Consider the following 13,960-nt stretch of genomic DNA (forward strand, 5'->3'; position numbering starts at 1 on the left):
AAAATGAATCTTAATGAAGAATGGGATGGGAGAGGGAGTAGGAAATGAGATGGTTTGTGGGTGGGAGGGTGGTTATGGGGGAAAAAAACACTATAATCCAAAAGTTGAATTTTCAAAATTTATATTTATTAAATAAAAGTTTTCTAAAAAACAAAAATGTTTTAAAATTTATAATGAGAAGAAGCTGAGCATGATTAACCTGGAGAAAGAGAAGTCTTTGGAGAGGAAACAAGGTGGTTTTTTTTTTTTATATTTGAAAGGCGAACACCTGGCAGAACAAGTAAAATGAGGACACTATGTGGACACTTCCCATAGGCAGATTTTAAATTCAGCCCATATCAGCAGAGGAACAGTGTGAACCAAAGCCAATAAGAGAAAAATACTGCATTCCTTTTTGGGATTATTTTTTCAAGGCATTTTGTAGAGCACCTCATTTCCCCCTGTATTCATTCTCTGGTTTTCTCCCAAGGTTTCCTGTGAGTTCCCTGATTCAGCAGGAAAGCTCCAGCCTCCATCCATCTCTCTGCTTCCTAAAGAATGATGTTCTCTCTCAGTCATCACATATACATTTCAAGGCTTAGGAGTCTCTGGCTACAATCAGTTAAGAGTCGTATGCAGTTCCACCTTTGTCTGTAAAAGCAGGACCGAAGACATCTGGTAAGACACCAATCAATTTCAGAGCTGTGCAAATGTCCACAGCATTGCTCTTGATGGGTATCATTTTGCTCAGGACTCCCCATAAATCAGTGTGAGAAATTTGTCTCTATAGACAGTGATGTATCTGTTGCCCTTGGTAGTATTACAGTGCATCATCTTGTGATTAATATGTATGTTACCTTGGGTTAAAAGTATTAGTTTTACCTTGGATTTTGTTTGGATCATAAAATTGTCAACTATCAGGCCATTATATATCGATATTTTCTACTTTAAATTCAGACCTCTTTCCCTATTTGGAAAAGAGTTGATTGAAGAGAAGTGTTATGACTTAGAGAGACCCAGAACATGAGTAAAGTGTCTGCTTCTGCAGTCTTACATGTTTGCCCAACTTCTTAGAATCTCATGATCCTGTCGGTAAAATAATGTTAATAAGAGAAATGTACCAGATCCTTCCTGTTGGAGGATAGGGCTATGTTTAAAAATCTTTGGCATAAAAAAAACCTTGGCATATAATATTAAATTATATTAACAGAAATAGTGTAAAAATGACTGCATTATCTAGTCATAGTCTTCTTCTTCTTTTTTTTTTTAATATTTATTTATTTATTTGAAAGAGTTAACACAGAGAAAGAGAGAGAGAGAGAGAGAGGTCTTCCAGCCACTGGTTTACTCCCCAATTGGCCGCAACAGCCAGAGCTGTGCCGATCCGAAGCCAGGAGCCAGGAGTTTCCTCTGGGTCTCCTACATGGGTGCAGGGCCCCAAAGACTTGGGCCATCTTCTACTGTTTTCCTAGGCCATAGCAGAGAGCTGGATTGGAAGTGGAGCAGCCAGATCTTGAACATTCTCCCATATGGGATGCTGGCACTGCAGAGGCGCCAACCCTCTAGTCATAGTCTTTTAAAAAAAATCTTTGTTCATCCTTCAAGTTTTCTCCATGAACAGGTCATGTGGGTCCTGGCTTCGGGGCACTCCACAGCCAAATTTTACAGACTGAATTGTGGTGTGAATGCAGGTCCCCAAAGAGAGTTTATCCAAGAAGGGGAAGGACTGGGATGGGATGTGGCCAGTTTGAGAGATGATCCACAAAGTTCCAGCAAATCGATCACAGTTCAATAGTGACAACAACCAGCTGACAGGAACCCTGAGTAAGTCTCCTAGTGTGTGGACTTCAGTTTCTTTGTCTGCAAGTCCAGGGAATCTGGGTTAGATATATATACACTGCCTAGGGTAGTGGTCACCAGCTACATAAAGCTACTGAGCTCTTGAAAGGTGGCTAGTGATATTGAGGAGCAACTGGATTTTTCATTTTAATTTTTAAAGGTTTATTTTATTTATTTGAAAGGTAGTGTTACAGAGAGGAGAGACAGAAAGATTTTCTATCTGTTGGTTCACTCCCTAAATGGCCTCAATGCCTTTGAGCCAGGTCAAAACCAGGAGCCAGGAGCTTCTTCTGGGTCTTCCATACAGGTGCAGGGGCCCAAGCCCTTTGACCTCTTCTGTAGCCTTCCCAAGCGCATTAGCAGGGAGCTGGATCAGAAGTGGAGTGGCAGGGACTCGAACTGGTGCCTATATGGGATGCTAGTGCTGTAGACAGTGGCATAACCCCCTTTGTCACAATACCATCCCCATTTGATTTAATTTTAATGCCTTTAAATTTAAATTAAAAACTGGAAGAATGGAGCTGGTGCTGTGGCATAGCGGGTAAAGTTGTCACCTGCAGTGCCGGCATCCCATATGAACACCGATTGGAGTCCTGGCTGTTCCACTTCTGATACAGCTCTCTGCTATGGCCTGGGAAAGCAGTGCAAGATGGCCCAAATCCTTGGGCCCCTGCAACGTGGGAGACCCAGAGGAAGCGCCTGGCTCCTGGCTTCGGATTGGTGCAGCTCTGGCTGTTGCGGTCAACTGGGGAGTGAACCAGTGAATGGAAGACTTTCTCTCTCTCTCTCTCTCTCTCTCTCTCTCTCTCTCTCTCTCTGCCTCTCCTCTCTGTGTAACTCTGACTTTCAAATAAATCTTTTTAAAAAAACAACTAACTTAAGCTGTTTTCTTTTTTAACTTTTAAAAATGTGGCTACTAGAAACATTTAAATTATATGTCTGGGTCACATTGTATTCTTTTGTATAGGGATGGCTTAGATACTACATCGTCCAGTAGTAAAGTCGATTGTTCCAAATAGCTATTATGAAGATTCAGGTATAAGTGGCTTTGAGCATGAACTTTGACAGTAGGGAGTAGGAATTATGATGCCCACTTGTGTTCTCTGTCATTTGGGGCCAATTAACCTCACTGGGACCCAGCTGCTTCAACTGAGGAAAAGAAAGAAACCAATCTACTGCAGAGGCTTGTTGTAAGGGTCAAACGAAGGGCCTGAGGCCGTATTGAAGGAAGTCTCCCCAGCTTTCCCATTTCTCTCTTTGTGATTTTTAGTACCCATGAGGACAGAAGAAACCAGGACATGAAGATATTAGCCCAAGCACCACTTCTTTTTTTAAAATATTTATTTATTTATTTATTTGAAAGTCAAACAGAGAGAGGAGAGGCAGAGAGAGAGAGAGAGAGAGAGGTCTTCCATCTGATGGTTCACTCCCCAGTTGGCTGCAATGGCTGGAGCTCTGCCAATCTGAAGCCCAGGAGCCAGGAACGTCTTCCAGGTCTCCCACGCAGGTGCAGGGGCCCAAGGACTTGGACCATCTTCTACTGCTTTCCTAGGCCATAGCAGAGAGCTGGATCAGAAGTGGAGCAGCCTGGACTCGAACTGGCGCCAATATGGGATGATGGCACTTCAGGCCAGGGTGTTAACCCGCTGCTCCACAGTGCTGGCCCTGCACCACTTCTTTTAAAGACCAATGGGAGGAGATTCAGGAGGTCACAGAAAACATGTAACTTTGCTAACGTGATTCAGCCAGGTTCAGGTTTGACCCCTGGCTTGATCCAGATGCCCACTTTCTAACTGTGATGTTTGTGTCTCTCCCTTCCTCACTGTTCCCCTTTGCCCTGACAGTTAGTCTAAGTAGTTATTAGTTCCAGGCTTTTAAAGCTTGCTCCTTGCTTGATGGAGAGTTGCTGTCAGATATAATTCAGACAGTTTGGGAAAGAAGGTACAGTCTCCTCCCTTTTTGTGTTTCACTGGATGCAGGTGAGAAAAAAGAAAAAAAAAAAAAAAAAAAAAACTTTGTAGCCGGTGCCAAGGTCATCTTACTTTGTTCTCCCAGCTACCTCAACCTTCACAGAGATTCCTCAGATGATGAAAGATCAAAAGAGCTAGAGATAGAATACTTGCTTTAGGAATTGGGATGACACCAAGTGAACAGGAGGAAAAGCTCATGGCATGCTATGATGAAGAGAATCAGCCCTGCAGCAGGGAAACCTGGATTTGAAGGTTAGTTGCAATATTCACTACTGTGGCGTTTAGGTGAACTATTTAAACTCTCTGAGCCTCACTTCCTCAGTTGATAGTGTCCCCCTCACAGCACTGTCCTCAGCAGTAAACGAGGCAATGCACAGTACCTGGGGCTGGTAAAGGCTCACAAGAATGGTGACTGTTGTGGTTCTTGTCATAGTTTTAAACAGTGTATATATGTCTATTTGAAAGACAGAGAAAGAATCTCTGAACTGCTGGTTCACTCCCCAAATGCCTGCAAAGCTGGAACAGGCTGAAGCCAGGAGCCAGGAACTCAATTTAAGTCTCCCCAAGGGTGGCCGGGATTCAAGTATTTGAGTCATCACCTGCTGTCTTTCAGGGTGTGCATCAGCAGGAAACTGGAATCAGAAGTGGAGCGGGGACTCAAACCTAGGCATTTTGATATGGGATGTGGGTGTTTCCAGCTGCATGTTGACTGCTGTACCAAATGCCCACCCCTTTTTATTTCTCTAATATTATTTTTTAAAAGATTTATTTATTTGTTTGAAATATGAGGGTAGGAGGAGTTTTCCATTTACTGGTTTATCTCTCACGTGGCTACAACCACCAAGCCTGAGCCAGGATGAAGCCAGGAGGTTGGAACTCCATCTGGGTCTCTTATATGGGTGCCAGGGGACCAAGTACTTGGTCCATCATCTGCTGCCTTCCCAGGTACATTAACAGGGAGCTGGATCAGAAGTAGAGCAACCAGGACTGGAACTGGCACTCTGATATGAGTCACAGTGTCACAAATAGTGGCTTAACTCAAAATGCTCTTTAATATTATTATTCCACAGTTATTACTTGACAAGGTGACATAAAATTGGTCTCCTTTTATGGTAGTCAGTTTTTATCTCTTGCTTGACTTCTCTTAGGGTTGCTTTCTTTGTTACTTGTCTCTTAAAGAATTATAATATAAATCAGAAAATATCCTCACTTGTGACTTGAGACTGACTTCATTTCGGTGGTAACTAGTTTCAGTTAGGCTGCTCCTGTGCATTCCATAAAGGCAAACTAGTGTAACTGAAGTCCTCTGATGTTCTCAGCCCCTCCACAAGCAAACAGATGCTTAAAAGGCCCTGATGAACTTGACACTAAAGTCTCTGTCTAGAAAATGGGGAGAAATCACTAAAGGAATTTTTAAAAATCTAAGCATTTAGTCGCCTTTAGATTTTACTTTTTTTAAAGATTTATTTCATTTTATTTTATTTTATTTGAAAGACAGAGTCACAGAGAGAGGTAGAGACACAGAGAGAGGTCTTCCATCCAATGGTTCACTCCCCAGATGGCCACAACTGTACCAATCTGAAGCCAGGAGCCAGGAGCCTCCTCTGAGTCTCCCACACCAGTGCTAGGAGCCCAAAGACTTGGGCCATCCTCTACTGCTTTCCCCAGCCATAGAAGGGAGCTGGATCAGAAGTGGAGCGGCCAAGACTAGAACCGGCGCCCATATGGGATTCCGGAGCTTCAGGCCAGAGCATTAACCCGCTGTGCCACAGCGCCGGGCCCTAGATTTTACTTTTTAACATCAGCCATCAAGTACAGGTTCCTGGAAGAAAAAGCACAAGACATAATCACTCTGTGGACTCACATTCACAATTCATCTGCTCTGTGGGCCCAGGAGCATCTGTGATCAGCACCGCATCTGCCACCTCTCTACTGCCCAGATCTGTGCTTTGGAAGCTGGCCTGGATGCTAAGACGCCTCCGTTTGATCTGGTCTTAATTGCTTTTTGAAAGAGCTTCCTGATGTTTAGGAATACAGCATGCAGGAATGTCAGCGAGCACCCAGGCCCTGGGCCCCAGTGCTCCCTTACCTGGAGGGAAGTGCGGAGGTCAAGCAGGATAGATAGGGTTACTGGTGATTCCTGACTTACAATGGCCAGGCATATGAGTTTTTGAATTTTCAGTGGTGCAAAAGTGATATGCCTTCAGAAACCATACTTCAAATTTAGGATTTTGGCATTTTCCTGGGCTAGTGATATGTGGCATGATACTGTTGTGATACAGCTCCTGGTCAGCTACAGGATCACAGGGGCAAACAGCTCCAGTGGACTGTGTTGCTAAGCTGTGATGTTTGGTGGGGCAAGTGGATTACATGCTTTATTTAACAGGCAAAGAAAAAAAAAACACACACACACACTCATGCACACAAACACAAACACACACAAAATCTTTCATTCCCTGGTTCACTCCTTGAATGGCTGGAACAGCTAGGAGCCGGGAACTCAATCCAGGTCTTCCACATGGATGGTGTTACCGGTAGCTGTCAGTTTGTCCCCATTCTTTTTTTTTTTACAGAGTGGATAGTGAGAGAGAGAGAGACAGAGAGAAAGCTCTTCCTTTTTGCCATTGGTTCACCCTCCAATGGCCGCTGCGGACGGCGCATCTCGCTGATCCAAAGCCAGGAGCCAGGTGCCTCTCCCAGTCTCCCATGCGGGTGCAGGGCCCAAGCACTTGGGCCATCCTCCACTGCCTTCCCGGGCCACAGCAGAGAGCTGGCCTGGAAGAGGGGCAACCGGGACAGAATCCGGCGCCCCAACCGGGACTAGAACCCGGTGTGCCGGCGCTGCAAGGCAGAGGATTAGCCTGTTAAGCCACGGCGCCGGCCCCCCATTCTTTTTACCAATGGAGTAATGAATTACAGTTCAGTGAGACTAAAGCAGGGATAGTAAAGCAAAGTTTATTAAAGTACGTTCCAAGAGAGGAATGGGCCAGTCGAGAGAGAACATGAGTCCCTTTCTTCTGGGCTTGGGACTTTTATCCCTAAAGCATGAGGGATGTTGACTAGTTATGTGGCTGTGATGCTCATGATTGGCTTTTTTTTTTTTTTTTTTTTTTTTTTTTTTTTTTTTTTGACAGGCAGAGTGGATAGTGAGAGAGAGAGAGACAGAGAGAAAGGTCTTCCCTTTTGCCGTTGGTTCACCCTCCAATGGCCGCTGCAGCCGGCGCATCTCGCTGATCCAAAGCCAGGAGCCAGGTGCTTCTCCCGGTCTCCCATGCGGGTGCAGGGCCCAAGCACTTGGGCCATCCTCCACTGCCTTCCTGGGCCATAGCAGAGAGCTGGCCTGGAAGAGGGGCAACTGGGATAGAATCCGGCGCCCCAACCGGGACTAGAACCCGGTGTGCCGGCGCCGCAAGGCAGAGGATTAGCCTGTTGAGCCACGGCGCCAGCCATGTGTGTGTAGCTTCCCAGAATGCATTGGGAATGCCTACTGGGACAGGGACAAAACTACAATGCTAACTACATTATAATGATAGTATAATGAAGCAGGGTCATTGTAGTGCCAAATTGGGTCTCACCAGGACTGGCGTTGTGGCATAGAGGGTAAAGCTGCCACCTATAATGGTGGCATCCCATATGGGCACCAGTTCAAGTGAGTCCCTGCTGTTCCACTTTCGATTCAGCTCCCTGCTAATGTGCCTGGGAAAGCAATGGAAGGTGGCACAAGTGCTTGGGCCCCTGCCCCGATGTGGAAGGCCCAGAAGAACCTCCTGGCTCTTGGCTCCTGGCTTAGGCCTGGCCCAGCCCTGGTCATTCTGGCCATTTGGAGAGTGAACCAGCAGATGGAAGATCTCTCTCTCTCTGTTTCTCCTTCTCTTTCTGTAACTCAAACAAATAAATAAATCTAAAAAAAAAAAAAAAGAAATGACAGAGCAAAGGTGGTATTATTACTTCTCACTAACCATCTTGGTCCTACTGAGAAAGGAAGAAAAAAACCAAGCACATGCAAAGTCTGAGCTCAGTGTCCAGTGACCATTACAGCTAAGACATGGCCAGGCCCAGACTTGTCCCGTACTACAGACAAACTTGTTTTGGCCTCTCAGAACTCTTGAATGAGGACTCAAAGTAATTTAAAGTAAATGGTTTTCTCTCTTCTACTTTTTTGTATGATTTTTTAAAATTCTGTATGTAAATGTTTTCTTTTAAATGGAGTTCGAATAATAAGCTGGGAAGGATTGGGAAGTCACAGTAAAGGCAGGTGCAAATTCTTGGTGCCAAGAGTCTCAGGGTTCAGACATAAATGTCTGAGGTTGAATTAAGTACCTAAAAGTGGCAGCAAATCATTCTCTTGTTTAAACAGAGCTCCATTCCAAGATGTGGGGGCCAGGGGATGTGCTAGCTCATCTGAACTGAGACAAAAAAAGTTATCTTTTATATACATGGAGAAATTGCAACTGTGATGCAGAAGGAAAAAATGTCTAGTTGTTCTTAATTTTATTTAATTCCATTGGTTCACTAAGAATCAATGGACCTAGTCCATAACCATCAATAGAAAAATGATACAAATTACAGTGTATATATTTTCATTTAACAATGTTAAATGGTTGCTAGTAAGTTTATATAGTTATAATTTGTAAATACATAGACACTTATAGATGAAGTCATCCTTACATTCTTTTTTTTTCTTTTAAAGATTTATTTATTTGAAAGGCAAAGAGGGAGAGATAGAGAGAAAAATCTTCTATTCGCTGTTTCACTGCCCAAATGGCCGCTGGGCCAGGCTGAAGCCAGGAGCCAGGAGCTTCTTCCAGGTCTCCCACATAGGTGCGGAGCCTAAGCACTTGGGCCATCTTCTGCTGCTTTCCCAGGCACATCAGCAGGGAGCTGCATCAAAAGTGGAGCAGCCAGGACTGGAACCAGTGCCTATATGGGATGCCAGCACTGCAGGTGGCAGCTTTACCAGCTGGGCCACAATGCCAGCCCCCATCCTTACATTCTCGCTCACACCAACATTTTGGAAGAATTTTTAAGATACTATTGTGTTGGGCCGGCGCTGTGGCTCACTTGGTTAATCCTCTGCCTACGGTGCCAGCATCCCATATGGGCGCCAGGTTCTAGTCCTGGTTGTTCCTCTTCCAGTCCAGCTTTCTGCTGTGGCCTGGGAAGGCAATGGAGGATGGCCCAAGTGCCCAAGAAGCACCTGGCTCCTGGCTTCAGATTGGCACAGTACCGGCCGTTGTGGTCATTTGGGGAGTGAACCAACAGAAGGAAGACCTTTCTCTCTGTCTCTCTCTCTCACTGTCTATAATTCTACCTGTCAAATAATAATAAAAAAATAGATAATATTGTGTTGACTAAGAAGCCTACAGTGAAAGTGATCTATTTGTCATTCTGTCATCCACATCTCAATAACTTCAGTACTGCACAGTGGTAATTCGTGGTTGTAATTGGGGGAAATGAAAGAGCCCCACTGGCTATTTGGCCATTTTGGCTATTTCACCAAAGGAAGATATTATTCCATATTGTCTTTTTAAGAAAAACTTTGGAATAGTTTTAAGATGGATTATCTTATGTTTCTTTGAGTCTTGAAAAATTGGGTAGTGACATATGATACAAAAGCTTAAGTCTCTTCATGGGAACATGCAGTTAACCAGAAAAATTCAACTTGTCCTCTAACAGACCACTTGTTTCAAGAGGAAACACAGCCCGGGGAAAACACTTCCTCTTGGTATAAGCCTTGAGCTGTGCACGGCCCTCACCAATTAGATAGGGTCCCCCCGGGCCTCAGAACTTTCCACAACCCCTGAGGTCTCTATGGTGATGCACGGGGTTGCTGCAGCGGAAGCACAGGTGACATGGTGGCCGCAGGTGGCTGCAGAGAACCACGCAGGCCTTCCTTGGGCCTCTGGGACCAACTGCTCTGCCTGGCCAAGAATCTGCAGAGCCTAGGCAGCCTGGCCTGAGCTGCCACGTCCCCAGGAATCACTGGCAGGCGGACAGCTCTGCAGGCCCCATGCTGCTGATGGCAGTCGCTGCGTTGGGCTCTGGGGGCTCCCCTTGGGGCTCCACTTCCGCTGATGCTGAAGCCTCACCCTTCAGGTGTCCTGGGAGCTGCAAGGCCTGACTCAGGTGAAAGGAGTCCACTGTGCCCAGCCCCCAGCCCTCATGCAGCCCTTCAGCATCCCTGTTCAAATCACGCTCCAGGGTAGCCGGCGGCGCCAGGGGAGGTAAGTCGCCCTCAGATGCTCTGGGCCCAGACTGGGCACCTCGCTGCCCAAGTGGGTCCATGAGGGGCCACGAGGAGGTTGGAGCTGGAGCGTGGTCTTTGTCCTTTGAGGAGACCCACTTGCCATGCCCCCCAGAGTGCTGAGGTGGCTTGCCCAGCAGCCCTGACCTCACTGGGCTGCCTCCTTGTGGCTCCCTCCTCTAGGTCCCAAGATCTTGGAGGTCATCTGGATCCCCAGCACTAGAATATGGCCCTCAGTACCTAGTTGGTGCTCACTACCTATTGCTTGGCTGAATGAAGGAATGGGGAATGTGTGAGCTGGAGATAGTTCGACCCCCTGCCTGCCTTGGTACAGTGGGCCACCTCTCTGCACTCTCCCTGAACTGAAGTCTTATACCCTAAACACATTTCAGCTGTTGTTATTCACCTCCCACCTCTGCCCTTAAAAGGGGAAATGAGAGCTCGATCTTTCAACCATTTTCTCCCCAGGGCAATGCAAAGCAGAGCAGCTGAGAGCCCAGTGAAGCGGGCCAGCTTGGGGCAGTGAGGCAGTTGGAAGTGGGCACTGAAATGCAAGGAAGAGCAATGCCTGAGGGTGCTTGAGAACTGAGCCATTACAAGCTGATCAGCTCATTCTCGGGAAGGGAGTGCGTAAAGCCAGGTTCACTCACTATCTGGAAACTTGGATGGTTTTTTCATGTCTCAAGTGAACTTGGGAGCTGAGCAGGGGAAACAGGCAAGGTCATAATGGTCTTGGGGGGACGCACTTCCATCAGCCTTTAATAATATGCATGGGAATTTGGGAGAGAATGCAGGGGGAGCGGGAGATATAGGGGTGTAGAGGGAGTTGGGGTTTGGAGAGGAAGGGACAGACAGACTACAGAGGAAACAGTAAATGAGACTGAGTAAAGTCAGCGCGGCACATGAAGTTCAGCAGAACAGAGCACTAACTCAATAGGGCATTTCAGAAATAAAAATAGGATATCGTGTTACTTTGAGGACAATCTTGCTGTTTCAAAATAAGTTGTTAAATAATTTTGTAAATTTAAAAAAAGAAGGATAAAATAATTATCAAAGTATCAAAGTCTTCTTTGCAAGGAAAACAAATTACAGAGAAATATTAATTTAATGTACCCAATGCTTGAAAGTTACATTCACATATGAGATGAACGTTAGATGAATTCTGGTGCATCTTTCTTTATTTTTTTAAGATTTATTTTATTTATTTGTTAGGCATAGTTACAGAAAGAAAGAGGGAGCGATAGGGAGAGAGAGGTCTTCCATTCGTGGGCTCACTCCCCAAATGGCTGTAATAGCTGGGGCTGGACCAATCCGAGGCCAGGAGCCAGAAGCTCCTTCTGGATCTCCCACATGGGTACAGGGGCCCAAGCACTTGGGCCATCTTCCACTGCTTTCTCAGGAACATTAGGAAGGGACTGAATCAGAAGTGGAGCAGCGGAAACTCAAATCAGTGCCCACCTGGGATGCGGGCACTGCAGGTGGTCCGTCACAATGCCAGCCCCAATACTTCTTCCTAAGGAATGCTTCTTGCACAAATTCAGTGAAGGCACACCCAGATGAGAGTTCAACCTCTTTGTAGTCAATTTTGCCTTAGGGTAAACCAGAAGGGGCTCAGTAGCTCCAGTCTGTAGTGAAGGCAACAACAGCAGCAGATACTGTTCGATTTGAATAAAAACATCTCAAAGGAAGACATGAGTTACAAGTAAAGATTTACTACTCTGAAAAAGAGTAACAATGCTTCTTACCCTTGGATGCAAGGTGCTTTTAAGTACCACAAAGTTGTTTACAGGACTATTTATGGTCTCAGAGAACTAGAAGCAACCTAATAATATTCAACAGTAAAAATGATTATGAAATTATGGCATATCCAACTGACAGAACAGTATGCAGCCAATAGGAGGGTCACAAAAAATTGGGATAACATGAGAAAGAGTTTATTATGCTAAATGGAAAAGACAAGATTCAAAAAGGATCCAAGCTATAACTAGTATGATTCTCATTCTATAATGCACTAGTCCCCTTTCTCTGTCATTTTGCTTTCCAATGTTTAAGCTACACACAGTCAACCATAGTACATAAATATTAAATAGAAAATTCCAGAAATAATTTACAAAATTTAAATAGCTTCTATTACAGTACATTATTTTAATTATTCTATTTGATTGTTATTGTAGTAAACCACTTACTATGCCTAATTTATAAATCACACTGTATCATAGCTATGCAGGTGTAGAATGAATATGGTGTATATAGGGTTTGGTACTAGCTGTGGTTTCAGGCCTCCACCGTAGGTCTTGGAAAGTGTTCCCATGGATAAGGGGGGACTAGCTTACAAAGACAGGAAACAATCCAGCTGGTGGACACCAATGTCCTCTAAGTGGTAGAATTGTGGGTTTTGTTTTGGTCTCTTCCATAGACTTTTCCTTATTTTCCAAGTTCCAGCTAGTACACATATAAAAAGTATATTATTACTTTCATGAATCCTTTTGCATTTGGTGAGACTTTCTTTCTTCCTTTTTTTTTGACAGACAGAGTTAGACAGTGAGAGAGAGAGAGACAGAGAGAAAGGTCTTCCTTCCGTTGGTTCACCACCCAAATGGCTGCTATGGCCTGCGTGCTGCGCTGATCCGAAGCCAGGAGCCAGGTGCTTCCTCCTGGTCTCCCATGTGGGTGCAGGAGCACAAGCACTTGGGCCATCCTCCACTGCACTCCCGGGCCACAGAAGAGAGCTGGATGGAAGAGGAGCAACCGGGACAGAATCCGGCGCCCCAACCAGGACTAGAACCTGGAGTACTGGCGCTGCAGGCGAAGGATTAGCCTAGTGAGCCGTGGCGCCAGCCACCCCCCCCCTTTTTAAATTTATTTATTTATTTGAAAGGCAGAGCAGCAGAGAGAGCAGGAGAAACATGAACTCCATCTGTGTTTGCACATGGATAACAGGGGCCCAGGCACTTGGGCCACCTTTCCATGCCTCAGGGCACTGTATCAGAAGTGGGACAGCCAGAATCTGAACTAGTGTCTGAGATGCCAGTGTCGCAAACGGCAGCTTAGCCCACTGACTATACCACCAAGCTGGCCCCTGGTGAGCCTTTCCTTATGGCCAAATTTGGGATGAGGCTTTATAAATGTTTGAAATATACTTGAGAAGAATGTATTTTTTACAGAGGACAATTTTCCATCATTGAGCTAAAGTTTGCCGATGCTTTGCTCATATCTATTTTCTTACTAATTTGTCTGGACGAGCTACCAATTACTCAAGTAGTATGCAAAAATACCTTATAATCTGATAGTGGATTTTATCTACTTCTCTTACAGTTCTATCAATGAAGCAATTCTGTTAGGTACATACAAAATAATATTAATAACAAATCATCTTCCAGGTGAATTGAACCTTATTACTTTCTTTATTTCTAACAGAACATTTAAATCTTTTCCAAAAATTTTATTTATTTGTTTTGTTTGAGAGGCAGAGAGCCAGGAACAGACATGGAGAGACACTTCTCATCCACTGGGGAAGTGGTGGTTCACCACCGAAATGCCCAGGGACCAGGAACTCAAGCTTTTAAATCTTAAGATTCATAGTATCTTGCTTTTCTTACATTTTTCCTGAAGACTTCTAACTTTTCACTTTCTGTGTATTTTAGATGTCCCTTTTGTAAACAAGTAAATATAAACTTAAATCAGTTCTGAAATTCTGACAATCTTTATCATTTACTCCATTTAGACTCTTTTAAGATCCATTTATTTCTTTGAAAGGCAACATTAGAGGGAGAGGTCTTCCATCTCCTGGTTCACTCTCCAAATGACTATAATGGCCAGGGCTGGGCCAGGCCGAAGCAGGGAGCCAGGAACTCCATCTGGTTCTCCCATGTGGTGGCAGGGTCCCAAGCACTTGGGCCATCCTCTGCTGCTTCCTCAGGCACATTAG

At 45.0% G+C, this 13,960-nt stretch overlaps 1 protein-coding gene across 2 annotated transcripts in view; it reads left to right on the forward strand.

Moving 5' to 3' along the window:
• Nucleotides 1–583: 583 nt before the first annotated feature.
• Nucleotides 584–13,960, forward strand: part of KCNMB3 (potassium calcium-activated channel subfamily M regulatory beta subunit 3) — a 28,594-nt gene continuing 15,217 nt past the window's right edge. The window contains exons 1-2 of one of the 2 annotated variants that reach the window (XR_009867987.1): nt 584–657; nt 3,874–4,040. Coding sequence is in view for 1 of the 2 variants with exons in the window: in XM_062211564.1 (XP_062067548.1) it covers nt 9,951–10,012 (62 nt within the window). In the remaining variant the exon portion in view is untranslated. Of the gene's footprint in view, nt 658–3,873; nt 4,041–9,950; nt 10,013–13,960 lie in introns of those variants that run through there. The other variant, XM_062211564.1, reaches the window with a different exon arrangement.

Source organism: Lepus europaeus, chromosome 2 (assembly GCF_033115175.1).
Source record: "Lepus europaeus isolate LE1 chromosome 2, mLepTim1.pri, whole genome shotgun sequence".
NCBI classification, from domain to species: domain Eukaryota; kingdom Metazoa; phylum Chordata; class Mammalia; order Lagomorpha; family Leporidae; genus Lepus; species Lepus europaeus.